Source organism: Cryphonectria parasitica, assembly GCF_011745365.1.
Source record: "Cryphonectria parasitica EP155 unplaced genomic scaffold M406scaffold_1, whole genome shotgun sequence".
NCBI lineage: Eukaryota > Fungi > Ascomycota > Sordariomycetes > Diaporthales > Cryphonectriaceae > Cryphonectria > Cryphonectria parasitica.
Window position 1 is genome coordinate 2,725,108 of NW_024468909.1, and position 24,631 is coordinate 2,749,738.

Below are 24,631 nucleotides of genomic sequence, written 5' to 3' on the forward strand. Positions count from 1 at the left end.
TCTACCCACGATTACACAAAAGACGGCGTGATCCCAGGCGGGCCATTTCTCCACGTTTCGCCTCCATCATCTGCCGAGGCGGCTTCCCGCAGCGACTCGAGGCTAGGGACTTGGTTCTGTGCAGCGCTGGGACAGGCCAGGGCTCACAAACAAGACGCTGGGAAAGAAGGGGCTTTCGGCGGCTCCAATATACATCAATTGGTCAGGTGTTTGGCTGCCTGCCTGATTTGCTGGCGCTCGCTACTGCGTGCCGGCTGCAGTGGGTGCGTGCATACGTGCAGGAGGGGCAACCTACATAAGGAGCTTGGACTAAGGCGTCGACGGGTCCGAGGTTGTACGGGGACAAATCTAGGAAAGACGAGAAGAAAGTGTAAACCTCGACGTGGACAGGATTACAAGAGAAAAGGAAAAAGAAGAAAAGAGCGAAAAACAGAGGGGAAGAGAGAGAGAGAGAGGGAGAGAGAGAGAGAGAGAGAAAGAAGATCCACGAGTCTGATAACTTGAAAGAGGCGCCACATTGTCCTGATTCAGTCAGTCTCGGTTGGATCGGCATTCATCCTCTGATCGCGAAACTGGCATCCAACGAGAACCAACAGCCCCCTCCGCTGGATCAGCGGAGAGGCCAAGAACTCACTGGGCACTCTGGACATAGCACAACAACACCTCCTCCCCATCAACAATACCACCAACAACAACGACAACAGGACGCACTCATGGCGACTGTCATTTCTTCCGGGACCTCTCCGGCCTCGCGCTTCTCAATACCGCTGGACGAGGATGAGGAGTCGCAGTCATGGAGGTTCATCGAGTCCCTCAGCGCTGACACCGGTTCCTTCGATAGCGGCTCCGGTGAGCTCGTGTTCCCCGCCGCCAGCCCTTCCATCGTGAGCCAGGGCTCGTGGAATATTGTCCACAACAATGGTGGCCAGCAGCAGCAGCAAATGAGAGCTCTTACCACACCGTCACCCGTCATGTCTCAGAATGCCCATGCATTGTCAACTTCGCCCTTCTCTGGAGCCGCCGCCGCGTTTGGGCCCATGTCGACGGCTAACCTCGACAACAACAATAATAGCAATAGCAGCAGCCTTGTCTTTGACTTCTCCCACCTGCCCATGGACGCCACCCAGCAGCAGGCTTCTCAGCAGCAGCAGTTCGTCGTTACTGAGGCGCTCCTCAACGAACAGGCGGCGGCCCTTGCACCCCAGAACTTCGTCTTCACCCCACAGGATATGATGGTCTCTGGTTTTCACGCCGGCTTTGATGCCGTGTCGATGATCACCAATGACGCCTTCTCCACTCTGGAGCACCAGCACCAGCACCACACCCAATTCACACAGCAGCTGGATATCCCAGTGTCGATGCAGGGCACTGCAAATGTGCAACCGTGGGACCCAACAGCCGTGCCCCAGACCAAGACCTTTGTCTCGGAGCAGTTCACCACCCCACCACCGAGGTCAGACGGCTCGTCTATCTCGCTCAGCCCGAGGAGCCCGGCCTCGCCTCCTGTGAAAAAGGAACCACGCAGCGGCGGCAGTACTATCAAAAGCAAGAGGAACAACACGCAGGCCATCCAGAGCATCCCCAAGAAGTCTGCCGGTATTCAGAAAACGCAGAAGAAGAAGGCGTCGACATCGCCCCGCTCGTCGTCGTCGTCGTCGTCGTCGTCGTCGTCGTCGGCTTCTGACGGCTCAGACAGCCGGTTCAAGGAAGGCGTGCTCATGTTTTGCAACCAGACGGTCGAGACGTGGGGCAAGCCCAACTTTGCCGACCTGGAGAACATCGAGCGATCGTCGCAGAAGGGCCGCAAGGGCGCATTGTCGGAGGAGGTACGGGCCAACGCGCTCAAGGTCCGCCAAACGGGTGCGTGCTTCTGTTGTCATATTCGCAAGGTCAAGTGCGACCAGCAGCGGCCCTGCAAGAACTGTGTCAAGCTGTGCGCCCAGGTGCCTGAGGCCGTATGCTGGAAATTCCCCGACTTCAACGAGATCCTCTTCCCAGAAATGATGCGGAGCCACCTACGGCGCGACGAGACAGCCCGATTCATCGAAGAGAATGTCGCCTCTTTCACCATGGACGGCGTCGAGACCCCCTGCAGGGTTACGCTATCGTCGGGGCCGAGCATCGGGGCCAAGCTCGTCCTCGTGGCTAAGTTCTTCACCGCCCGGCACCCCGACTCCGATATCAATCGCCACTGGTTTCACTTTGTGGACAAGGACAGTCATTGCGTCGAGCTCGAGGCGCTGCGGTCCGCGCCCATTGGCCTCGATATCGCCGATGGCGCCGCCGGTGGATCGCAGAGGAGCGAGCTTCGGCGCAAGGTCGAGGCGTACGTCGACGCACTGGCCGCGGACCCGGGCTACGGGCAGCAGGTGACAGACTCGATGTATAGATCATTTGTCCCGCGCAGGGTCCTGGCTCTCGTCCAACAGTATGCCGCACAGTCGGGCGCGCCCATTGTGCGTAGGGCGCTGGCCATCTACGGCATGCATTACATCATGACGCGCCACCTGACCATGACGCCCCAATGCATCGCGAGCCTGCGCCAGGTCAACCCGGTGTCGGCCACAGGTGGTTTCCTCACCCCCCGTCTGTTGAACCGCCAGATCAAGTCCGTCATCGACGACCTCATGCAGCAGGAGGTCAACGCCTTGTTCGACGACCTCACCAAGCGTCTAAAGGGCAAGAGCCGCATCCAGTGGGCCCCATGCCTCGCCGCTTTCCTTGTGTTTTGTCTGCTGATGGAGGCCATCGAGGCCGCCGCTGACGCCTTTGTCGTCACTGACGACGAGATCGAAATCCGGAACAAGCGACCCATCCGCTTCGGACCGCGGTACGCCTTCCAGATCAACGACAGCATCGAGAACATGCCTTTCAAGCAATTCGCTTTTCAATTTCATAACATCTACCAGACACACTCGCGGGACGCCTCGGCCAAGTCTTTCAATCCGCTATTCGGCGAGGGGCTTAATGACCTGGGGGATCTGGACCCTGGGGCGTTGGAGATGGTGCTCGGGTTGAGAAATCTCATGGAGTGTCATTGTGAGTACCCCCTTAGGACATGTTTCATATATATATATATATACATATATTCCAGAGAGAGACCTCGACGGCCTTGAAGAAGCTAACCTTGTTTGCAGGGAATGAGATGGACTGGCTCACCTGCGACCCGATCCTGCCCAGCACTGGGGGTCACACATACCCCATGGACTCACAGGATCAGTACATCGGCCGTCTCGTGTCCAAGTTCCTGCTCTCCTTTGAGCGCCCGAGCTACATCTTTGCTTCTGTCTAGTCGCGTCGCTTCCTATGCAAGCCTGCTTCTTGAATGTGTCATGGTGTGACGAAGTGATTCCAATTATCTTAGTGTTGTGGGAACATGGGATGGGCGATATGTCACAGTGATGATGATGAAAGTCACACAAAACTTTGGGACATAGTATAATGACCAATAGGCGCTGGGAGATGATTTTTTTATTTTTTTTTTGGATGATGGTTGTATTAAACAAGGCTATTCTCACTTGGAAAGAGTATCATCACTCTCTACGTTGGTTAGACAGAGAGAGAAGGAGTAGGGCGGCCTGCAAAGTGTGTAAATCTAGGTTCTACGAATTTAGTAGTATGTAGGCAAATGCCATGGTTTTCCCCAGCCTCATAGATCGACGATCTCGGCGAACGGTGTGGAATATGGCGTCTTCTAGAGAAGAGGGGAGGGCAAGGCTCAAGCCGAAGCGAACCCTGCACTCCCCCAACAACCCCGAATGATCTAGGACCTGTCGATTGGAAGATTGACATCATGGGGATTTGATGGCTCCTTGAACAAAATCGAACTGCCGCAGCAATCAACCCTGAATTCGCCAGAGCGAACAGAGGATCGCTGGGCACAGATCCATATGTGTATGTGTGTGGACACGCATGTGTCAGCGTTTGACATTGTATACTCCCTTCCTCCTCTACCCACCTGGCTCCCCGTCGACCGTGGTCGAACGCGGCACCTCGAGATGGAAATGACAGCGCCTTGGTAAGACAGAAAACAGAAAAGAACAGAAAGCCGTCTTCTCCTCACGAGACGCAGCGCTGACCCAAAGTGCAGTCGTTTTGGCCTGTCTGGTTCGACTGATGTTTGAGGGAACAGAAGGGGGCGGCTGTATAATGCCTGCTGACCGCGTCAATAAAGATGTATGTCCGTTTTAGTCCCACTGATGCACTTGGATCTACACCAGCAGGGTGGATAGGACGGGCTGTCTAGGCCCTGGTTTTGTTCTCCCACGAGACCAATGAAAGAAGTAGCCGTCTTGTGCATAGGGAGAGACACCGCGGCAGGCATTTTGTGGTTGGTAATGACGACGTAGTAGAGAAGAAGGAGAAGAAGAGAAGAGAATAGGTGCGCATCATCTTCGTTGAAGAAGATGGAGGAGGGAACAGGGAATGAAGAGAAGATGTGAGCGAGGGGACAGGACCATGATTCTGGTTTCCTGCCCCAAATCTGTTCACCGTCGTGACAAAAGGTTCCCAAACCTATGGCAGTACGACCTGAGAAAATGTGATTTTGCACATCCAGCCGTGCTCTGAGCCCATAAAACTCGGTGCGCGCGACGCAACAGCTTCTTGCGAAAGCTGTTGGTGGTTGCTGCCGAGAGTTTGGTAGAGAAAAGAAACTTCAGGTCGCAGGTTTCTCAGGTTGCAGGTTTTTGAAGGCAGAAAATTTACGCGACAGGACATGGAAGTTACGTTAGACGTGGATGCAGGGGGACCGCCTGCCCAATCATGCAGCGCTGTCCGGATTAAGTGTGTGCCGTGGCTCCGGCCCCGCCCTGCGCGCTCCGAGTTCCGACCTCATACAACCTTAGCGCCTCTCGGGGCCCGCGATGGCTTCTCTTGTTTTCTCTTCTTCTTTTCATACACTTTTTAAAAACGCAGGACTAATCAACCGATTTTGACTCACCACCTCGATATACGGTCATATTTACCTGCCAGAATATAATTGGGGATCTTCGCTCGTCAACACTGCAACTTTGCAGGACCCGCAACGGCCTTCGACTTTTGCTGTGCGGGGAGGCGGGTTTTCCCCCGACATACGAGCAGTTGAGTCGGCATTGGAGCAGCAGCTGGAGGAGTAAGTGCTGTCGAGACGCAGCAAGTTCTTTTTGTCTCCCTGATGATTTCACCAAAGACTCACGTCGGCGCTATCGGGACTATCTCTGCTGTTCCCGATCGTCCGTAAATTTCGCCGCAACCTTATGCAACCTTTCTTCGATCCTCTCTCTCTTGACCGGTACTCGCGATGGAGCGCTTCGCCCCTTGCCCTACTTTGGACGGCATCTCGAAACTTTCGAGCCTCCTATTGGTGCCCCCGACCTATCATGTTGTCCAACTCTTGGTTTAGGTGTCAGATCCTAATGTCGTGCAACTTGATGTGCACAATTTTAGCTATTGTGTATACTTTCTTCTCAAGGCTTACCCCTGGGGAAAACCCGTTCCATGCCGCTATTGACTTCATCTCCCAGGCCGCTGCTCGCACACGACAGCAGCCACCCCCTGGCATCAACGACAGGGTCATGGCTCTCGAGGCTGGCGGATCAACATACACCTTGGGCAGTAAGCGGTGCCACAGCCGGGATCCTTGAGCTCTCGAGATGCTCTTCCAGTGGTCTCAACGTGGCGACGCTCCGTTGACCGGCTCAAAAAGTGTGGCAGTCCCACGAGGGCTTGTTTTTTGTTTCCCCCTTCATATCTTGCTGGCTTCCGTGTCATCGCCGTTTCTCCCGAAAGTCGTCAGATAGGTTTGCAACCATCACGGCCTTTACCAATGAGCTCCCGCTCGCCCATCCTCGTGATGATCTTTGTGAACCCGCTAAAGCTTGACCATCAGCTCGGTTGTTTCGCAACGCGGGATGTCTTCACGGACATGACACTTTCTTGGCTGTCAACGAGTTCCCATAGGACGGCGACGTGCAACACTCGATCGCCCTCCCAAGAAAGAAGATGGGATCATCGCAGAGACACGGCGTGCTGGCAGACTACGTATCATTTGTTCTCGTATTGACGGCTCACGTCTATAAATTGGATCTTGACCCCTTGATGAGAGATGGATCTGGATGATGCCTTTATGCCCAAAGCAAAGACACAACGACCGAAAGTCATATCACAGTCACTTCACTTCCTGTTGCACTGCTCACTTTATCAGCCGCACACACTATCGTCCGCAACGCCATAACTCTCAGGCACGCTTCTCACGCTCAGGGGGGGACTTATACACCTGGCGCATCAGTTACCCACACGATTTTGCCCCGCAAGAGCTGCAGAACTTGTTATTGCCCTGCTCTGTCGTGTGCGTGCTGCCAAAAATGATGGGATCTTCCCCTTCTCCTGTTCTCCTCGCCGCAGGCACAGGCAACGAGAAGCCAGACACGAAGCCGCAACCTCGTGACCCAAGTAAGTACTTTGATCACATGAGTATATATGGCAGGGCAGACTGCAAGTAGAGAGAAGACGCACGCATCGTGACGTACTCTGGCAACCACACTGCTCTACAATGTCTGGCGGAGACTGCCGATCTCTTTGGCCCTGGAGCACCCCGTGAACCGGCGATTCAGCCAAGCTGACCACATGTCTTATCAATCAGCTCTCGGGCGCTGAGGTGCTGTCTCTGGAAGGGTGGCCGCCAAGGTGGTGACCGGTGAAAAGGACCACGTGGGGTCTTTCCTTTTCTCCTTTTTTTCTCTTTCTTTTTCCAAGGTACACTTCAGGTACAGCTCGGCTGTGGCTTGCCATGTTGCCCTGGCAGACGCCAGATTCAGTAGACGTGTCGTATTTTCGAACTTCCGGGCCTGCATGAGAAGGAGGGGGGGCGCGGGCTTCACATGGTTTCATGTTGCGCTTGGTTCCGCACACGTGTACCCTGTTGGTTATCAGTGTTTCGCTTACTCTATTTTTTGTCGTCATCCTTTTATGCCCTGTTTTCCCTTGTTTGTTTCGAGAAAATACGTATGCTGCATGACCTGGTCTTCCTCTCTCCCTTTTTCCTTTTTCCCAACCAGCGAAAAAAACAGAGCTATTATTATTCAATAGAGGATTTATCCAATCCAATACCCCGAAAGGACTTGGTGTTACTACCTTCTGGCGTCCTTGGCCTTTTGTTGCCCCCCCCCCCCCCCCAGCTCTGCCTTGCTTCGGCTTGTTCGGTCAAATCAGGCAGACCAATAATCTGGCTGAATAGTCGACAATGCATCGTCTGCTTACTTACCCAAGGGATCTGCCAATTGGCGAGTCACTCCTCTTCCAATCCCACCCCCAGACGTGCTGCTCGTCCCTGGCGATACGTTGCTCCGGTACCACATGACCACGGACTGAACGGCCACCCAGACTAACCTCGCCGACCACAATACCCAGTGGTCCTCGCCCGTTGTCTGCTTCACCGCCACTCGGTAGGTTCGTCGTGGTACCATCATCATCCTGCCTATTGAGAGTCAAGCTGCAATTTCGAAGACGAGCCTGACAACCACGGATAAGAGGGGAAGATTCCTCGCGGGTGAGGAGGAGGTTGTCAGCGGGAGGACCCTGCTGCGTAAGCGGCCCCTCCTGGTCGTACTTTGTTAGCAACCTGGTACGAAGTACTATGGTACATGTAGGCCCCGGTTACGGTACCCATTTCATCTCATCCTGTCGGGTTCACAAACGCCAGGGGGAAGGGGGCGGGGTGCGGGTTGGACAATGGGGTACGGAACCCGGCGAACCCCATTGTACTGCAATGGTGAGCTCTCTTCTCGGGCCGCAGCGGCGGTTTTCCTTGCCATGTATGAGGGAGGAGAAGGAAAGAGGAGGGAAAAGAGATCTATTAATGGTTACAGACCTGAAAGTCTTCTGGCGTTGCGCCACGTAGCTGCCACCTCAGAGACTGGGGGTGTATGGGCTGCTCGCGCGACAAATACTCTTGTTCCTCCTCGCCGCCGCCGCCGCCGCCGCCGCCTCTTGGCGTGGAACTGCAGCTATCTCGGCCCTGCGGCCAGGACATCTCCGGTAGGGGGTTGGCGACCGTGCCGAAATATCCGCCTCGCGACATGGCCTCGTCGTCGTCGTCGTTCATCTCATTTTCTTCTTCATCGTCCTCTTCTCCTTCTCGTACTTTTCCTTCTTTTTCTTCGTCATCTTCGTCACTCCGTTGCGTCACCTTTTCCAAGATGCCATTGACGCCAACATTTTTCTTATGCTCCAGTGCAAGACGCGCGCTCTCGGAGTCGATCTCGCCGCCGTCTGGCAACCGCAGCCCTGAGTGGAGAATGTGCTGGACATCAGCAGCAGCGACCGCCTCGGGGACACAAATCCCATGCGGCCATTCGACAATGTGCTTCCTGAAGACGAGGCAGTACAAGCGGCGACAGAATTCCTGCCTGAAGGGCAAGGGTATGTCTGAGAGAACACGCGTGTAGCCGCTGGCCTGTTCGAGCATGGGCGGGCTGGCGACGAGCCGCGCGAGAATCCTGTCGCCGAAGACACGCAGGACCAGATGGTCGGTGAGGTCGTCGTCGTCGTCGTCGGCGGCGGCGGCGGCGCCACCTTGATGGTGCTTTTCGAGGAAGAGGTGAAGTTTCGCGCGCAGACGGTCCTCCGTGTTGACTCTTACGAGAACGTGGACGTACCACATGTAGCTTGTGACCTTGTCGGTTGCCAAGCTGGCGCTAAAGGGTGTCGGGTTGGCTGGGGAGCCTGTTCCTGTGAGGTCCTGAAGTGGTGCGCGCATCTTCGGAGGGGCGGTCGTGTTTGTTTCCCAATTTTCTTTTTCTTTTTCCTTGTTTCCTGGTTGGAATTGTGGTTGGTGAGAACTCAAGAGCAGGCTTTACAATCCTCTTGAGAGAGAAAGATTGGAGCGCCAATTTCTAGGGTTGGCAACTTTCACTCCTGAAAATATCATGACTGTGACTCAGGTCCTTGTCAAGGAGCAAGTGCAGCTCCTGTGTTTGGTGAGGAAGTGATGGCACCTATCAGGTAATCGTTGTGGCGGACTCAAAGGGAAGGGGAAAGGGCAAACCAACGGGCTGAAACAAGGTGATTGTCATGTCAGGTGTAAGCTTCTGCTTGGTGATGGCTGTGTGAGGTGGGCAGGGTGATGAGCAGTTCTCTCCTTCTCCCTTCCTCTCGCCTCGGTGTACTATTTGCCATGGCGCTCTTGATGTGGTGACGAGTCACTACTGGCACAGGGTCATGAAGTCATGCTTTCGCAATACGGTAATGGCACTCAAGACTAAATTGGCTTTCCAGCACCTTCATCCAAGTCAGACGGCAAGGCCTTTCGGAATCCCATGGGCCGCTCCTCCCGTCACAGCATGGCCGCCCAAGCCACGATCTTGTTGTGGGGTTAAGAGCCTTGCCATTTGAGGGTCACACGAGGAAGGCTTCACGGTCAATACCTACATCCGGGCCCCTCCCCATTCTCCTTCCTCTCCTCCATTCCAGCTGACCTTTGAACGTTTTCGATGATATTTCAGCTCGCCTGCTTTCAATGTTTTGGGAGCCATCATGAGAGCTTGTTTATTTTACAAAGTGCCATCAATGATTCATGTTCTTACCCCTTGTAAGAAGAAACATGGGATTTTCATTCTGATTATGATTCTTTCTCTCTTCTCTTCCTCTCCGTTGACCTGCTGCCATGTCTTATCATTTCAGATTGAGAAGGAGAATGCTGTCGGTGTGCCCTTTCCTATTAGATCATCTATCCGCTATATTCATGACAACGTCATCAGTTCTCGACCAAAAAGAAAGCATGCACGATGGCAAAAGCAATGCTATCGCTCTTTCTCAAAACGTTTATTCCGAGACGGAAGTGGCTCTGAAGAGTGCAATGTTTACATATAAATAATACGTCTACGGCTCAGCTGATTCTCTTTTTCCCTTGACCAAACTCGACAGATAACAACAACAAGAACAAGAACAACAACAACAACAACAACAACAACAACAACAACAACAACATGGTCCGAGGGGCCATGGAGATGCTGGGCCCCTTCGGTAGGCCCATTTGTTTGATCTCGTCTTTTGTCCCCACTATTCTACCGTCACTCCTGCTAACAATTTGAGTAATCAGGGGGCGGAGTCGTCCAGAGCCTGGTCGGCTCGTTTATTTTCGTGGCCATTAGGCCGCTCATTGTCGTGCTGCTCTGGTGCGGCATTTGGGTGTGCTGGGCGTTGGTGGCGTGGCGGGCGGCAAGGCTGACGGCCTTGTCGCTGATGTGCAAAGAAGAAGCAATTATCGCTACCAAGGGCAGTCAAAACGGACAAGGCGAAAAGCATGGGCAGCGCTGTGTCTCCAACTCTGCCTTGACAGACAAGGAACCGAGCTCTCCAAAATCCGACCTCCCGCTCCTCGTCTTGATCCCAGCCTCCCCCAATCGCTGAACATACTCTTCTTATTGTCACTCCTTTCCCCCCTTCCCTCATCTGACATCATCAATAGTCTTCGATTCTCGTCTCTGGTCATCCATTTTTGCTGGACAATTGTTGTCCGTCACTCATCGTCCGTCACTCGTCTGTTACTTACTTTTCCCTGCTATTGTCTATAGAAATATAACGTCCAGCCCCCACCGCTGATGTTCGAGTTTCGAGGATTAGGTGAACCAAATTCTTGGTAAGCCTTCGCCAGTGAGATTCATGGCGTCTCGGTCCTACTGACGGGCAGGAAATCCAACAAGATACTGCGAGAACTTTTCTGCTAGGCAGACGGGATTTCAGAGTCGGATCTGCTTCCACCAGTCTCAGCCACAACATACAGCTCAGACAAGCCCTGCTCAAGCCCTGCCTTCGACCATTTGCTAGGCCACTCTCAACCTTGGCAGCAGACATCTTGCCAGCACTCGAGATACGAAAGCCCTCGCACCTCGGAAAAAGATGGACATCCAACACCGCTAAGATTTTGTCGATTTCTCGTAGCTTGGCGGAAAGGCCTCCGTGGCCTCATAGCGTGGTGGTGACGGAGCAGAAGTAGTTGTAATATAATTATCGACAAGTTTCGAAGCCTCCCCGGTCTTGCAGTGCACATGATCGGATCCTGACTCTTCGTCAAGGTCTTTGGACGGTACTGTGATCTCAATGTGGTGCTCCATGGCCAGACTCCTCGCAGTAGCGAGGAGCACTTCTCGCTGCTCCTCTGATCCGACGTACTTGGGAATCAGCAGGTTTGCATCGACAGACAGCTTGCGCCTCAATCGATCCGATCCCTTTGTCGGTACCTCCAAAATCATCTCTTGGAGCACTCCTGTGTATCCGGTCAGGCCTCGATTGTACTCCTCATCCGTGAGCTTGCGACGCCGAGTGTAGAACCAGTAGAGCATGGTTGAAATGTCGGCGGATAACTGGGCCGAAGCAAAAGGAGTGAGAGTATTGATGGCATCAATCAGCCACAGACACTGTAGCTGTGAAGGCAACACGCCCCAGTCGCACTGAGCGGCAAGTTTGACAATGTCCCTGCAGAAGGCATGCAATTGGGGTCGTATGCTTCTCTGAAATAGACTCCCAGGCGTACAAGAGCCCTCGGAGCGGAGAGGCTGCTCGCCGAGACCATAATCGACAAGCAGCATATGTTCGAGGACGGGCTGGAGCGCAGCGCGTCCAATTTTGCCACTTCCCAGGAGATAATCACAACACGGGTCGAGCAGGAAGGGGTTGCGCAGAATCGGATCCGGGGCGCCGCAACACTGCGTATCGAGAAGTATGGCGGCCGCCGCGGCGAGGAGCAATCTGCGTCCGCGACCAACCTCTTTGAACCAGTCCAGTGGTGTTTCGCGGTACCAGGGATCCCAGGCCCGAGGGCGTGACAGTGCTGTGCGCATCTTCCGCAGTGTGCGCTCCCACTCTGGCGTGGGTACCATGGGCCGTCTCATCAGGGCGGCATATTCAGGCCTCTCTGGGTGGAGAGTCTGGGCGTGGGATTCTGCGTGCCAGGAGGCCATGCAGAGGCCGTGGACTTTCTGGAGCTCGGTGTCAAGGCCTGGGATTGGGGTTGGAAAGGCAGGGGGTTGGGGTCTGGATTCTAAGTTGCCCATTTTGTTTTAGACGGGGACTGTTTTCTTCCTTCAAGAAAAGTAAAAAGTAGTACTTTGATGAGCGAGCACGGAACTCTTCTGTAGTGGTGAGGAGGAGGAGGAGGAGGAGCAAGGGGTGGAAAGGAATAGCCTGGAGCTCAGTCTTCCGTGGAAGGATTGTTTGCTTTTTGGTAGCTTGTGCTTTGGAAATTGACCTGATAACCGGTAATCTCAAGATATTTGTTGGTTAACAATTGCGTTACTGTAAAGGAAGCCTAGGAGGAAGGGCTTCTTAAGAAGTGGCAAGTTGGGACAGCTTATGAGTGGGGGAGGGCGGGAGTCCCTCTCAAATACTGCGACTGTTTTCAGGACTCATGGATCGTAAAACTACTGACAGCCAGCTAGTAAGAGACAAGGCACGTAAAGATCTAAGGAGGGTATTGTGGTATAAGTACTGCGCATGACTCAAGGCCCGGTGCAATGCTATAGAGGCGATCGCCGCTTGACCTGTTTGTAGCGCGGACTAGCAGCCTACTAAGAAGACCAGGCAGCTCTCTGCAGGTCGAGCATGATGGAAAATCAGGCAAAGATCGTCGACGAAGGGTTTCAAGGTCAAAATACGGGAGTCATATGTCATTATCCAGGTCAACACCACCTCGGCAGTTATAGGCCTCATAGAAATTCGAGGTTGAAAAACAATCGGCTGCCTCCTAGTGGAGCGATATTGCCGTTAACCGTGTCTGCAAAATGTCCAGTTCCAACAACACGCCCTGCACACCCCCATCACTTTCCGCCTCCTCCTTCTTCAGGCCATCCTCAAGCCGTCTCGCAGCGGCCAGCAAAGGCTCGACATACCTCTGCTCGACGGCCGCGCCCATCGCCTCGGGCACAACCTCCTTGCACACGTCCGATGAGAACAGGAAATACGCAAAATTGGCGGCCTGCAGCAGAAACGCCGAGTTCTCGGTCCAGTATTCGAGCAGGGCCTCGGGGCCTGCCTTTTCGAGCGTCTCCACCAAGTTTGGAAAGATGTGGTACTGCAGCTGCTCGATGCACTGTGTGGTCGAAAAGACGCTGGTGGTCGAGCTGGCCTTGTTTGCAGCGATGAGCTCCTCGCGCAGCCAAGTCAGGGCGCAGGCCTTGAGGGAGGCAAAAACGCAGTTCTCGAGGAGGTCCTCGAGGATCTTGAGACGATGTGCGTCGTCTGGGTCGTCGTGCAAGACGAGCCCGGCGAGTGTGACGGCGGCGTTGCGGACGTAGATGGAAGGGTGGAAGACGGCACAGAGGGTGAGGGCGTGGTGGTAGGACATGAACTTGGTCTCTGTGCTGGGGGCGGCGATGAGCTTGTCCTCTTGGAGCCATAGGCCGAGGACGAGGATGGCCTCGACGCTGGCGGGGTTCTGTAGGATCTGCGACTGCGCGTCTTGCCCGAGATAGTTCTCCAGCAGCGTGTGGTGGTCGGGGAAGAGGTGCATCTCGGGCCGAGGATGATCGGCCTCGAAGACGGTGGACGAAAAGACCCAATATGCCAAGAGGCAGATGGTGCCACCCGTAGAGAGCCCAATGTCTTCTGCGCTGCTGACATCCTCAGCGTTTCGCAAGGGCTGTCTGTTCACCGGTCCGGTGCAGATATCCTGAATGAGAGAGGTGGACGATGACAGTCCCAGATCTTGGGTGAGCGCCTATTTTGTTTCTCTCTTCTGTGTCAGCTTTGCATCTCCGCAGCAAGTCTTTTCGTGAGCTCACTGACCACTAATTTGCCCACCATGGTGTCCCTGTTGGCAAGGTCCGGATCCTCTCGGAAAGCCTGCGTGGCCGTCTTCCGTCCCGGGACGATTTTGTCTGGATTGTAGAACTCCAGCAACCGCCTTGTCCACTGCATATCGTTCGCATTGACGTACGACTCCAGAACACAGCTTGTAAAGGACAATAATAGCCGCCTCTGGACCTCTGCCTCCTCAGAAGTGCTGACCTCGTGATCAGCCTCTGGGTCCGGCGCATTCTTAGACGCGTCCCCGTACTGGTCCGGGTTGGCCACCTCGATGCTGGACTTGCGCATGGGGAGGGGCGGGCGGGTCGCCTGCCCAGAGAGGCCTGAGAGAGAGTGAACTAGGTTGATGATGGAGGCGGTCATCTCCTGGTTCGGCTGGTAGGTCTTGTAGACGGTGAGGAGGCTGGTGGCGAGGAAGCGTGAGGGGTACTTGGTCCTGATGCGCTTGTGGAGAATGGCGAGCATCCCGAGCAGAATGATGAAGCGCCGCGTCACCTCCTCTGGTGTCTTGACGGATGGCTGATCCTTGGCGTCGTTGTCGTCGTCGGTATCCTGAGAGCCGTCCTCCTGGCCGTCCTCGGCGGTTGTGGCCTGCAACCCCTCGATGATTTCGAGCACCTTGATGATGGTCTCCCTGGGGTTGCCCAACCTGGCCACCGTCTCCAGGCATGGCTCACACCCTTGCACGGGGACCAGCATCTCGACCAGGTCCCAGCCGATCTCCTGGGTGAGACGCGCATCCTGGAGAATATCGTTCAGTCTGGGCAGGATTTCGGGCGACAGGAACTTCTCGATGATGGTGAGATAGGTGAACCGGTCCGTGGCTGGAGGCCGAGACTCGGTGAGAGCCTCGATGGCCTTGGAAGCGTCCGCCATGTGAGCTGGAACGAGTGTTTGTGACTAGTTGTGGATGTAGTTGACCAAGAAGAAAAAAGAAAGGACAAAGGTGAGGACGAGTCAAGTTCACTGGTGATTGAGAGAATTACTATGGGCAGCTGTGGTTTTGCCCTTCCCCCGCCAAGGCAACGACTGATCTGCAGGCAGTTGGCTGCTGGCAGGGATCTGCAAGGTGTGTGCTGGAGGTGAGGTGGGGTCAAGGAAGGAGGGGCTGTCTATCGGGCACCTACTGTATGGTGCAGTACACTATGAGTTGGGGGTCCCTGCAATGGATCTAGTCGCAACTGCAGCCCTGAAAGTGGGTGGCTTAGTGCTGCAACAGTGCCTAGGTCCAGTTGATAGGCACTGATGACGCCATGTTCAGTACAAGAGAAAGTCTCTCACATTTACGCGCTGTTTAGATTCCACCCAAATGCTGAGACAGGACCACCAACAGCAGATTTGTGCAGCGTAGCCGTGGTCATTCTTGTTGCCAAGCCCACCTCTCATATGATGACTTGGTCCAATACTGACGCCAGATTCCCTGAAGGACATACAAAAAGAATTAAAAGAAAAAATTGAAAAAAAAAAAGGGGGGGGTGGTTGGTCAAATCTGAAAACTCATCAAAATACATACCAGGATTCTGCAGTACATTTATCGAAAGCTTTGTTGATCATCACGAAGCATATCTGCAAGCATCGTTTGTAAGGGCCAACGTTGGTCCAACATGTCCTGAGCGTTCGTTCCATACTTTAAGTAATTACTTCAGCTCAGTAGAGTGAGATCAGCAGCGTTGAGGTGGGCTCGTGTGCGCCTCATTCCCGCCTCAAAATGACCGAGTTCCGCTGCTAGACTTTGGAGACAAGAGTACACCGCAATTGCATACTCGGAAGTAGGCGGCCAGATTCCTCGGCCTGAGGAAGCGTATGCGGGTACTCAGCCACCGAAGGTCCTGCAGAACGCCACAAGAGGCAACACAAGAATTTATAATATCTGACTAGGTGCTGACAATCCGGAGCGCGCGTCTTGGCTTGAGGTCTTGGCATGAAATCCACCACCATCACGATAACCACTGCACAGATTCCTTTTTTCTGCCCATCAATGGCGCCGGGGAAAACTGTACTTAAGCATTGTATGTCGTATGGATTAACAAAACATCCTTGATATTGCAATCTCTGCTTATACGATAATGACAACTACTTTACGAAGCCACATCTTCACGATTGCTTACTGATGGCCGCGCATATTTTCGCGTCGACTTGCTGTCGTGATGGTTACTGTCTGAAAATAGAAAATAGATTACTCACCGTGTGCTCGCTTAACTGTCGCTTGGGGAGAGGGAGGAAGCTTGGGGATGGTCTATTCCTCTCTGTCTCCACCTTCTTCCATCTCCCAAGAATTTCTATGTGATGACCACAAATATGTCATGGGTTGGTCATGGCCTGGTATTCCGAAAACAGAAATCGAAATTCCAACAGGTTGCAGGTGTGGATGCAGCACTTTGGCCCGAGATATGTGAAGATGAAGTGTTGGGAGGATTTGAATGAGGCAAACGTGTATAAATACAAGCAAACCCAGCCCTCAATCGTCTACCAGGACTTGGAAAATCATAGCACTCGATACCAGACAGAAGACCAAGCTGCCTTGCCCTGCATTCGACTTGCCTTGAACATTGCCTCCCTCCAAATTTTGATCCCCCCAAAATGAAGTCCATCCACACAGTCTTGCTCGCGGCTGTCAGCCTCGCATGCTCAGCTCTGGGCGATGGTGAGCTCTCCTTAATCCAGGTTACCAGACCACACGCCCTGACGAAGCACAGCTGTCCCGTTCGAAAGGCTCAACAAGAATGACTCGGTAAGTAAACCATACCCACGACGCCAACAACCCATAGAATTGTCCTCCGCTAATCACCCTCTCTCCCAGATGCTCCTGATCCTCGACATGCAGGAGGGTCTCTATGGTCTCGCTCGTGACTTTGACCCCACGCTCTACCGCGACTCCATCATTGCGCACGCGGCTATTGGCCAGGTATTCGACATCCCCGTGGTCATGACGACGTCGGCCCAGACAGGTGCGTGTTTGTATCTGTCGAGCTCCCCTGACAAGCCCCCAGGCGTGCAGACCTTTCAGTCTCTGACGTGTTGATGTGATTTTTGCTAGGTCCCAACGGCCCTCTTCCTCAAGAGATTTTGGACATGTATCCAGATGCCCCGCTGATCCAGCGCCAAGGCGAGGTTGACGCCTGGGATAATGCCGATTTTCGTGCTGCTGTGCAGGCGGCCAACAAGTCGCAGATCATCATGGCTGGTATCGTTACTGACGTCTGTGAGTATCTATCGGTCCTCCTTTCTTTTCCCTCTTTAGGCTTAAGAGAAAGGGGTGAAAGGAAGAGAAAATGCACCCAGAAAGAAACCTAAAGAGGCCCATCGCTCTCTAGTGACGGCGTAAAAAAAATTATAAAAAAGAGAGAGAGAGAGAGAGAGAGAGAGAGAGCAAAACAGGAAAGAAGAGAGAAGAGAAGAAAGAAAACAAAGACGAATACAGACCATTGGGCAAGTCTCCATTTCCATACAAAAAGCACCTCGCTCACAAAACCATTTCTGTCCAGGCACAACTTTCCTCGCGCTCTCTCTCCGTGCAGAGGGCTACTCCGTCTGGGCCAACGTGGAGGCCTCGGGCACCACCACTCCGCTGATCCGCGACATCTCCAACGACCGCATGGAAAAGGCCGGCGTGAGCCTCGTCTCGCTGTTTTCCATCATCTGCGACCTCATGCGCGACTGGCGGGACACGCCCGGCTCCGCGACGCTGATTCCCTGGCTCGACAAGTATTACCCTGCGTACGGGATGGTGGCGAGGGCACATCATGCCGCGATCGAGAATGGAACTTTGGTTCCGGGAGAGGCTTCGCTGCCGAGCTAGGTGGGCTGGCTAGTGATCCAACACTCACTCTTTGGCTTGAGCAGGGCGGCGAAGAATGATATTTATGAACGGTGGCGCGAGATGGCTGGCGGTGACAGGTAGCTGGGGAGGATTCATACTTTTATTTTTCTTTGCAGGTTGTCGAGTCTGTGTTCGAAAGCGGCAGTGGAACCAGCCATTAACATAAGATTGGAACCCATTTCTTGCTTCTCAATTCCATTTGTAGAAGTCCGTCTCGCGCACAACGCTCGTACGCCACCTATCCCCGCCGCTTCCATGAAGAGTCTTGTCTTCATGTTCTTGACCCCAGCAATCTGCATGACTGCACCCACACCATCAGACGAGCCAAGCAGTCCACAAATGTCTTCCCATCTGCCCAAGTGAGGTATCCGAGTATCAATCCTCCTCTGGCCACGCACCGGGGACTAGCTGGGGCTGTGGTTCGATCCACTTCCAAAAGTCCGCTGCGAGCTCTTCGCTACCATGACAAAAGTTCCAGTCCAGGCGCCAATCTTCTGGTGTAGGGCCGGACTGTATACCTGCGATATACAGACCTTGACGTTGGTCCCAAATCCCTTTCAACTTCATCGTTTGTATTGCCCGGAGGTCTCCTGTCGAGATTGATTTCCCAAGGACAGTAAGATCGGCGCCAAACTCGGTAAGCAATCTCAAGAATTGATGTAGGCGTGTTTGTACCCGCCTTCCCCTGTCCGTTGCAAGCCCAGGCTCCGAATCGGCTAGAGTCCGCTTGGCACGGACCACCTAGAGGTAAAGTTTCATGCAGAAAACTCCGCTGGCACCTGAAAGCCCTCGTTTTTCAAGGCATTTTCAGAGCCTTTTCAACCATCGTAACCCTCGCCAGCCCTCCAACTTGGTATTTTTTTGTGCCAGGAGCATGCCTCCCTCCGGCTCACACCTCTCCCACTGGGAACGGGCCCGGATGGAGCTCCTCTTCGAGCACGGCGTCGACAACAAGGCGGTTGCTAGCTTTTCTCACTGCTCAGAACGAATGGCTTGATACAATCGCAAGAAATGGCGTATTACAGGCAATCTCGAGATTAAACGATTGTATATGGGATTCCAGCTAATAAAGCTATATTATGAAGAGGTGCGATGCTAGCTAGCAGCTCTGTCTGAAGTATCAGCTGATAGCTTTGGTATAGAGGGTTAAGGAATTCCTCATATATAAGCCTGATTCTGATCTCCAAGATATCTGCGATTTCCTTCTCTGGGAGTACGATCTCGAGGTCTCTTGATCGACTGTTTCATGCTATATCAAGGCTATGGGCTGGTTTAACAAGAAGATCCGCTTGATTGCAGCGCAAAGAAACTGTAGAAGGCACTCTATGGTGTATTACAAATGGTAAAAGGGAAGATGATTCGTTCTTTACTATCTTAAAAGGCGCTTTGCCAACTGCCTGTCTATATAGAAAGGAACAGTAGGCGCTAGTCCTAATTAGGACAGAAACACCAGTAACTCACAACTTGCTCTAGCCTAGTGAATGGCTAAGGGGTTAGTCACTATTTCCTGTGACTGCCAGCCCAGGGCCCCACTTTTCATTCAAGCCCTATGGCTGCTGCCACAGAAACGATGAGCTTCGCAAGGCCTGGATCAAAGACTACTAGCGCTTTCGATCTGACCAGCTTATATATGTTGACAAGAGTAGCTGTAAAAAAAGAGATAGCACTCGAAGATATGAATAGGCACTGCTAGGATTAATATCAGAGATGCGCTCTCGTCTGGAGCAAGGGCAGCAGTATCATCTCCTCCCTGCTCTAGCAGTTAATAGCCTGCTTGATGCCTTTGTATATTCAGGCTAGTCCTCTTTCGATAGCTTCGTATTATGAATCCGCAATTGCATTCTGCTGAAATATACTCGCTTTCCTAGCTTGCGATCTGTTTTGATACTTGATAATGTATTCTAGCATCATTGTTAGCAGCTGAAAGATCTCTGTAATGCAGCTGGAGTTCTGCTGGTTTATCTGCTATTATACTCGTCTAATCTGAACCCTATAGAAGCATTCTTCAAGGATTTCAAGGCGTTGTTAAAGAAGATATATTGCAAGAGGTATGGAGATTCGAACTCTTGAGATGCTTTTATAGCGTTTCTAAAGCAAATAGCTTGGGCAGTTAGTAATAGAAAGGAAGCTATTAAAGGGCATTTCCGTATAGCGAGAGTTAATTTCGATAGATAGGAGATAGAGGAAGCATAGTGAAAAGGTGAAAAGGGAGGGCAATAGTAGATAGATGGAAAGGAAAGACTTAGCAGCTAGATATAAAAAGATGAGAAGTACTATTAATACAGCTAGATAACAGAAAGCAAGTAGCTAAATTCATATATTAATTTCTATAGCAATATATTCAATCTTCTCTTCTTATTTCTTGCAATGCTCTAAGCTATTCTTTTCTCTTTTTCTATCCTCTGAATCGCTTTATTTACAGCTATCTACTCCTCCTTCTCTAGGCTTGCTAAGCTTAGCTTAATTCTGCTCAATGCTGCTAATGCTGTAAATAATTCTTCTAGCAGATCAATATTCCCTTCTTTCTCCTCCTTCTCCTCCTTCTCTTCCTCCTCATTACTGAACTGTTCCATTGAATCTGATGATATTGAGAATAGTACAGGTGCCTGCTTCGAAGAGCTTGCAAGCAGCTGGATAAACAAGAGTATAGATGCAAGCATCTCGAGCTCTGAGAATGTTGGAAGCAGCATCAGTAGCCTAGCGATCAATCTCATATTGCCTAACTCTGCTGGCAGTATGAATGAGAGCAGCTGGTTTTCAGCTCTAGTGTTTTTATCGATCTGTGCAGCTGGCTTTAGCAATAGTCTTCGAGTACTCTCGTTAGCCTCGTTGCTCTTGTTAGCTTCATTGCTCTCAAGCTGTTCAGCTAATCTCTTCAGGCTGTGCATGTATTGATTGTATTGCTAGCAGAAGAGCTTAATAAATGCTTTCAATAGTTTGTATATTCATTCAGGTATGCTCTTCTTCTCATACCAAGCTAGCTTTATCTTATATAGCAATCTAACTGATATTCTCAAGTTTAGAACTGCTTTGCAAGCAGAGATAAGTTCATCATTCTCATTGCTATCATATTCACGCCTCTCGAATGTTTCTATTAGCTATATAAGCAGTTCAGTTCTCGGTACGCCCTCTAGCTAAGCTAGCAATGAGCTGTATAGCAGAGCTCTCAGTAGCTGCTCTAATATTTTTGCTCGCTTCTTCCTAGTAGTATAAGCTTGAGATAGCAATTCCTTATCATCATCTGCAGCAATATAGCTAGGCTTGCTGCTTAGGCGCTGGAGCAGCATGATAATCTCCTCTGTAGCACCAGTAGTACCAGCACCAATACCAGAAGCTATATTAATAGTAAATGTTGAGCTTCCTCCTTCTCCATGCATCGAATAATAAGGCTAATTAGTTGATATTGCAGGCATTATTATCGAAGGGGTTGCTGGTATCAGCATTAAGGGAGTTGCTAGCATATCGAATGCCTTCTTTGCAGCTTGCTAGCAATCAAGATATTGCAGGCGCCTTTCCTCAAGAGCATCAACGATCTCACTGGAAAGCTGTTTCTCAGTACTAAAGCTACATTATACTGATTCCGCTTATCTCGAGAGATTGCCTGATTCAAGCTTAAGATGTATACTATCTTTCTTGCATGGCCAGCATTACAGATATCTCTTGCTACTGTAGTTTCAGCAGCTGTAGCTCTCTTTGCATATTTACATCTCGATCAAGATATTATATATCTCATTGTTTTTTCTCGTTCGCTCGTTTTCTGCATTGATTATCTGCTGCATTTTCATTCTTGCTTTGGCCTTCTTCTGTAGCTGGGATCGAGGCTTCTTCAAGAGCTGAGAATTGTGGATTAAGCAAAACATGATAATCAGGAGTAAATCGTATGAAGGTTTAACTTTCTGCTACGCTTTTATCAGCTTGTTAGCAGATAAATATCTGAATCTATTGCTTTCTGCTAGCGAGAGCTCTTTGAAAAGCAATATCTAACGAGTAGTAACAGATTCTCGAGTGCTAGCAGCGCAAGTACTAGCGAAAATAGGTATAGCAGCAAATCCCATCAACAGACAGCTCATACAATTCTCTATCTCTTTGCAATAGCATTTCCAGTATACATAGATTGTATAATTATTGCTAAAGTCTCCTCTGAGTTCAAGAACATTAATATCTAGCTAGGAACGAAGCTTAGAGCTGTTTTGAGATCAGCTCTTATATATGAACTCAATAGCAGAGATTACTATAATCTCCCAAGCCTAAGCCTGAGGAATAGACAATAAGGAAGGAAGTGCTAGATCGGATAGAGAAGAGAGCTCTAATAATGCTTGCGAATCTGAAACTTCAATGCTCTCAGCAATAGCTGATAGCAAATCCAGCAGCAGCAATAAGCGTACTTCAGCCTCATTCGTAAGATCTTGCTATCAAGCAGCTTCAGCTGCTGTACTTAGCAATACAATCTTTACCCTCCTCTTTCCATTAGCATCGATCTTCGTACTGATACTAGCTTTTTTGGCAGTAATCTTCGAGATATGCTTCTTGGGCGATGAGGCTGGCTTAGCCTTAGCTTTGCCAGCAGGCTTTCTTTTGGGTAACATCGCAGATTCGAGAGAACTGCTAGCATGCTGAGAGGGTTGAGAATTCAAGCGCAAGCTCCTGCAAGACAGTAATAGCATCAGTTGCACTGTTTATCAGCGTGCTAGTCAGAATTACTCCTTAAGCAGCTGTATAGCCTGGCTTACCTGCCAGCGTGCTCGCAATTTCAGCTCACAGCAGCAGCAGCACTTCTCAGCGGCCTAGGCATCCTCTGGCACAAAGAACACCAAGTTGGAGGGCTAGCGAGGGTCACGATGGTTGAAAAGGCCCTGAAAATGCCTTGAAAAACGAGGGCTTTCAGGTGCCAGCGGAGTTTTCTGCATAAAACTTTACCCCTAGGTGGTCCGTGCCAAGCGGACTCTAGCCGATTCGGAGCCTGGGCTTGCAACGGACAGCCCACCTGCGAAGCACCAATGAATAGCAGTCATCACAATATTGCGTTGCACCTTTCAAAAAGAAGACAAGAATCCTGTGCCCGGTACTTTCCCACCAGCCGGGACATGTCGACAAATCAATGTCTGTTGTGATCACTATCCTCATCAAATCTTCCCAGGCCTTGTCATCAGCCGTCTCATTTCGAATGATCCTGGGCACAACACCCACATGAGGGTGCTTATAGCAATTCCCAGCGCAATAGAAGACGAGATCTATCATGTATGTGCCATCTGCAGCCCATTCTCGCACGGTGTCTTCCATGGCCACACCAGGTGAGCACACCATCGAGCGAAAAGTATTGGCGCCGTATCTGGGTCTCCACACTTCCCAAATTTCCTTCTTTCTTGATCTTGGCTGCACTGCGTGCCAGGATAAATTTTCAAGAAGTTCCTGAGAGAAGGTGGCATCTTCCGAATGTTCAAGAATATTAGCGCATGTCAAAGTCCCGAGATATAAGTTTGATAGCCCGTCACCGAGAGCTAATTGCAAGTATCCTCGGGTAAGCAGCGGCTGCCAGCTTTCCCTGCAGACACGGGAGATAAATACGAGCCCGTACATGGAATTCATCCAAGACGAAGTATGAAGCATACTATGCAATTGTTCATTGTCCATGAACTCTTGAATGACATTGTATCTTTCAAAGCAACTTGCATACTGTTATGTCTTGTTAGCAAGGCAATTACACAAACAGATATGGTGGTGTTACCCATAACGCAGTGCATCCATATTGATCACAGTCGAGAGGAGACGCAAGGCCCTGTCTGAACAGCTCACGAATCTGATGTACATTGCCCTGTCTCGCATATCGAAAGACAAGCGAGTCTTTATGTACAACATTGAAAGTGGCGAGCGAGGTCTGCCATCCAAAGGTAGACATGGTGACAGACAGATCCCAGCCTTTCTGTGCCAGCCAAAAAGGAAGCTGGAGACGGGCTCTGTAGCCTTGTCATTGTCAATCATACCGTTTCTCAAGAAAGTGGATGCTCGTGCTTCTAGTACATACTGGATGAGGTTTTCGATCTGGAGGACCTGAGTATTGCATAGCCAGAGGATGACGGCTCGACCCAGGGAAGCTCTGGGATGCGGCCTCGCTTTCGAAGACTGTATCTTGCCTTATTCGGCATATCATCTTCACCTTCTTTTTGCAAGTATTCGGCCGCCTGTTGCTTGTCGCGAAGTGCCTTCATGCGCATCTCGTCCATAGCCACAGCCTGTTGTTGTACCAGCGTGCTTCGGTTCATTAGCATCACTTGTACAGCAGTTGAGTTGAGGTCATGGGCTCACGTAAGCTGGACCATTTGGATGCACACCATATCCAACTGAGTCGACTGCAAACTGGCCTGAGTGGCCTGGAAGCTGGCCAGGGCAATCTGCATTGAATTGAGCGCTCTATCCAGACTGCACTGAAACTTCTCGACATCGCCCTTCTTCAGAAGTACCTTAAGCTTTGCAAGCCCCCGCCTCCTGCGTTTTCCGGAGTCAATCTCGCTGCTCAGATCCTTCACCAGGTTTTGCAAATCGCCCAGAGCTTCTCGACAATGGCTTGCGACTGCAATCGTAGGAGGATGGTCATGATAAGATTGGGGGGCTATAATTCCACCATGCTCAGCATCAGAATTGGGGTTCACCCCAGGGAGGACCTTCTCGAGCATGCTGATCTCGCGCTGGAGGGATTTGATAGTGTCAGGAGCCTCCTGGACCTCGACCCATAGTTTCCTGATCTTCCAGATCGTCTCCCCGACTGTCAGGGCAAAATCAGCAATTCCGACAAGGCTGGCTGCCGCACCAACAGCCTCCATTGTTCTGATATGTGGCTGTTTGAGTCAAGAGCAAAAGGGCATCGAGATTGGAGAGGTCAAAACTTCACTGGGGGGGTATGGTCTGGAAGCAACAGCAGGACTAGAAATTGATCCAGAGCAGAACAAGAGGGGAAATTTTACAGTCTCTCTGAGGCGGCCTCCTTGAGGCTTTGGTGCGGGGCTGTGCATTTGTTGGCTGTGGAGGGCTGTA

The 24,631-nt window shown here is 51.6% G+C and overlaps 6 protein-coding genes across 6 annotated transcripts; 2 read left to right on the forward strand and 4 right to left on the reverse strand.

Annotated features, from left to right (window-relative positions):
- The first annotated feature begins 1,618 nt into the window (after positions 1-1,618).
- M406DRAFT_271268 (uncharacterized protein) lies at positions 1,619-3,653 on the forward strand. Its single transcript, XM_040918108.1, has 2 exons — positions 1,619-3,060; positions 3,138-3,653. The coding sequence occupies exons 1-2, from the start codon at positions 1,719-1,721 to the stop codon at positions 3,290-3,292; spliced, it is 1,497 nt and encodes a 498-aa protein (XP_040781146.1). The 5' UTR covers positions 1,619-1,718; the 3' UTR covers positions 3,293-3,653.
- A 3,203-nt stretch (positions 3,654-6,856) lies between these two features.
- M406DRAFT_325643 (uncharacterized protein) lies at positions 6,857-8,737 on the reverse strand (the record flags this gene model as incomplete). The annotated part of the gene is made up of 4 exons (XM_040920009.1): positions 6,857-6,898; positions 7,244-7,252; positions 7,369-7,452; positions 7,850-8,737. 4 exons carry the CDS (start codon positions 8,735-8,737, stop codon positions 6,857-6,859), a joined length of 1,023 nt encoding a protein of 340 aa, XP_040781147.1.
- A 2,158-nt stretch (positions 8,738-10,895) lies between these two features.
- On the reverse strand, positions 10,896-12,032 carry M406DRAFT_66611 (uncharacterized protein; the record flags this gene model as incomplete). Its single annotated transcript, XM_040925009.1, has 1 exon — positions 10,896-12,032. The coding sequence occupies one exon, from the start codon at positions 12,030-12,032 to the stop codon at positions 10,896-10,898; it is 1,137 nt and encodes a 378-aa protein (XP_040781148.1).
- A 689-nt stretch (positions 12,033-12,721) lies between these two features.
- On the reverse strand, positions 12,722-14,730 carry M406DRAFT_96711 (uncharacterized protein; the record flags this gene model as incomplete). The annotated part of the gene is made up of 3 exons (XM_040926339.1): positions 13,762-14,730; positions 13,085-13,693; positions 12,722-13,054 (listed from the first exon to the last, which is right to left on the reverse strand). Exons 1-3 carry the CDS (start codon positions 14,656-14,658, stop codon positions 12,722-12,724), a joined length of 1,839 nt encoding a protein of 612 aa, XP_040781149.1. The 5' UTR covers positions 14,659-14,730.
- A 1,632-nt stretch (positions 14,731-16,362) lies between these two features.
- M406DRAFT_335906 (Isochorismatase hydrolase) lies at positions 16,363-17,581 on the forward strand (the record flags this gene model as incomplete). Its single annotated transcript, XM_040921082.1, has 5 exons — positions 16,363-16,426; positions 16,479-16,513; positions 16,583-16,730; positions 16,820-16,984; positions 17,268-17,581. The coding sequence occupies 5 exons, from the start codon at positions 16,363-16,365 to the stop codon at positions 17,579-17,581; spliced, it is 726 nt and encodes a 241-aa protein (XP_040781150.1).
- A 5,677-nt stretch (positions 17,582-23,258) lies between these two features.
- M406DRAFT_325646 (uncharacterized protein) lies at positions 23,259-24,420 on the reverse strand (the record flags this gene model as incomplete). Its single annotated transcript, XM_040920010.1, has 4 exons — positions 23,259-23,275; positions 23,625-23,851; positions 23,906-24,170; positions 24,222-24,420. The coding sequence occupies 4 exons, from the start codon at positions 24,418-24,420 to the stop codon at positions 23,259-23,261; spliced, it is 708 nt and encodes a 235-aa protein (XP_040781151.1).
- Positions 24,421-24,631: the final 211 nt, after the last annotated feature.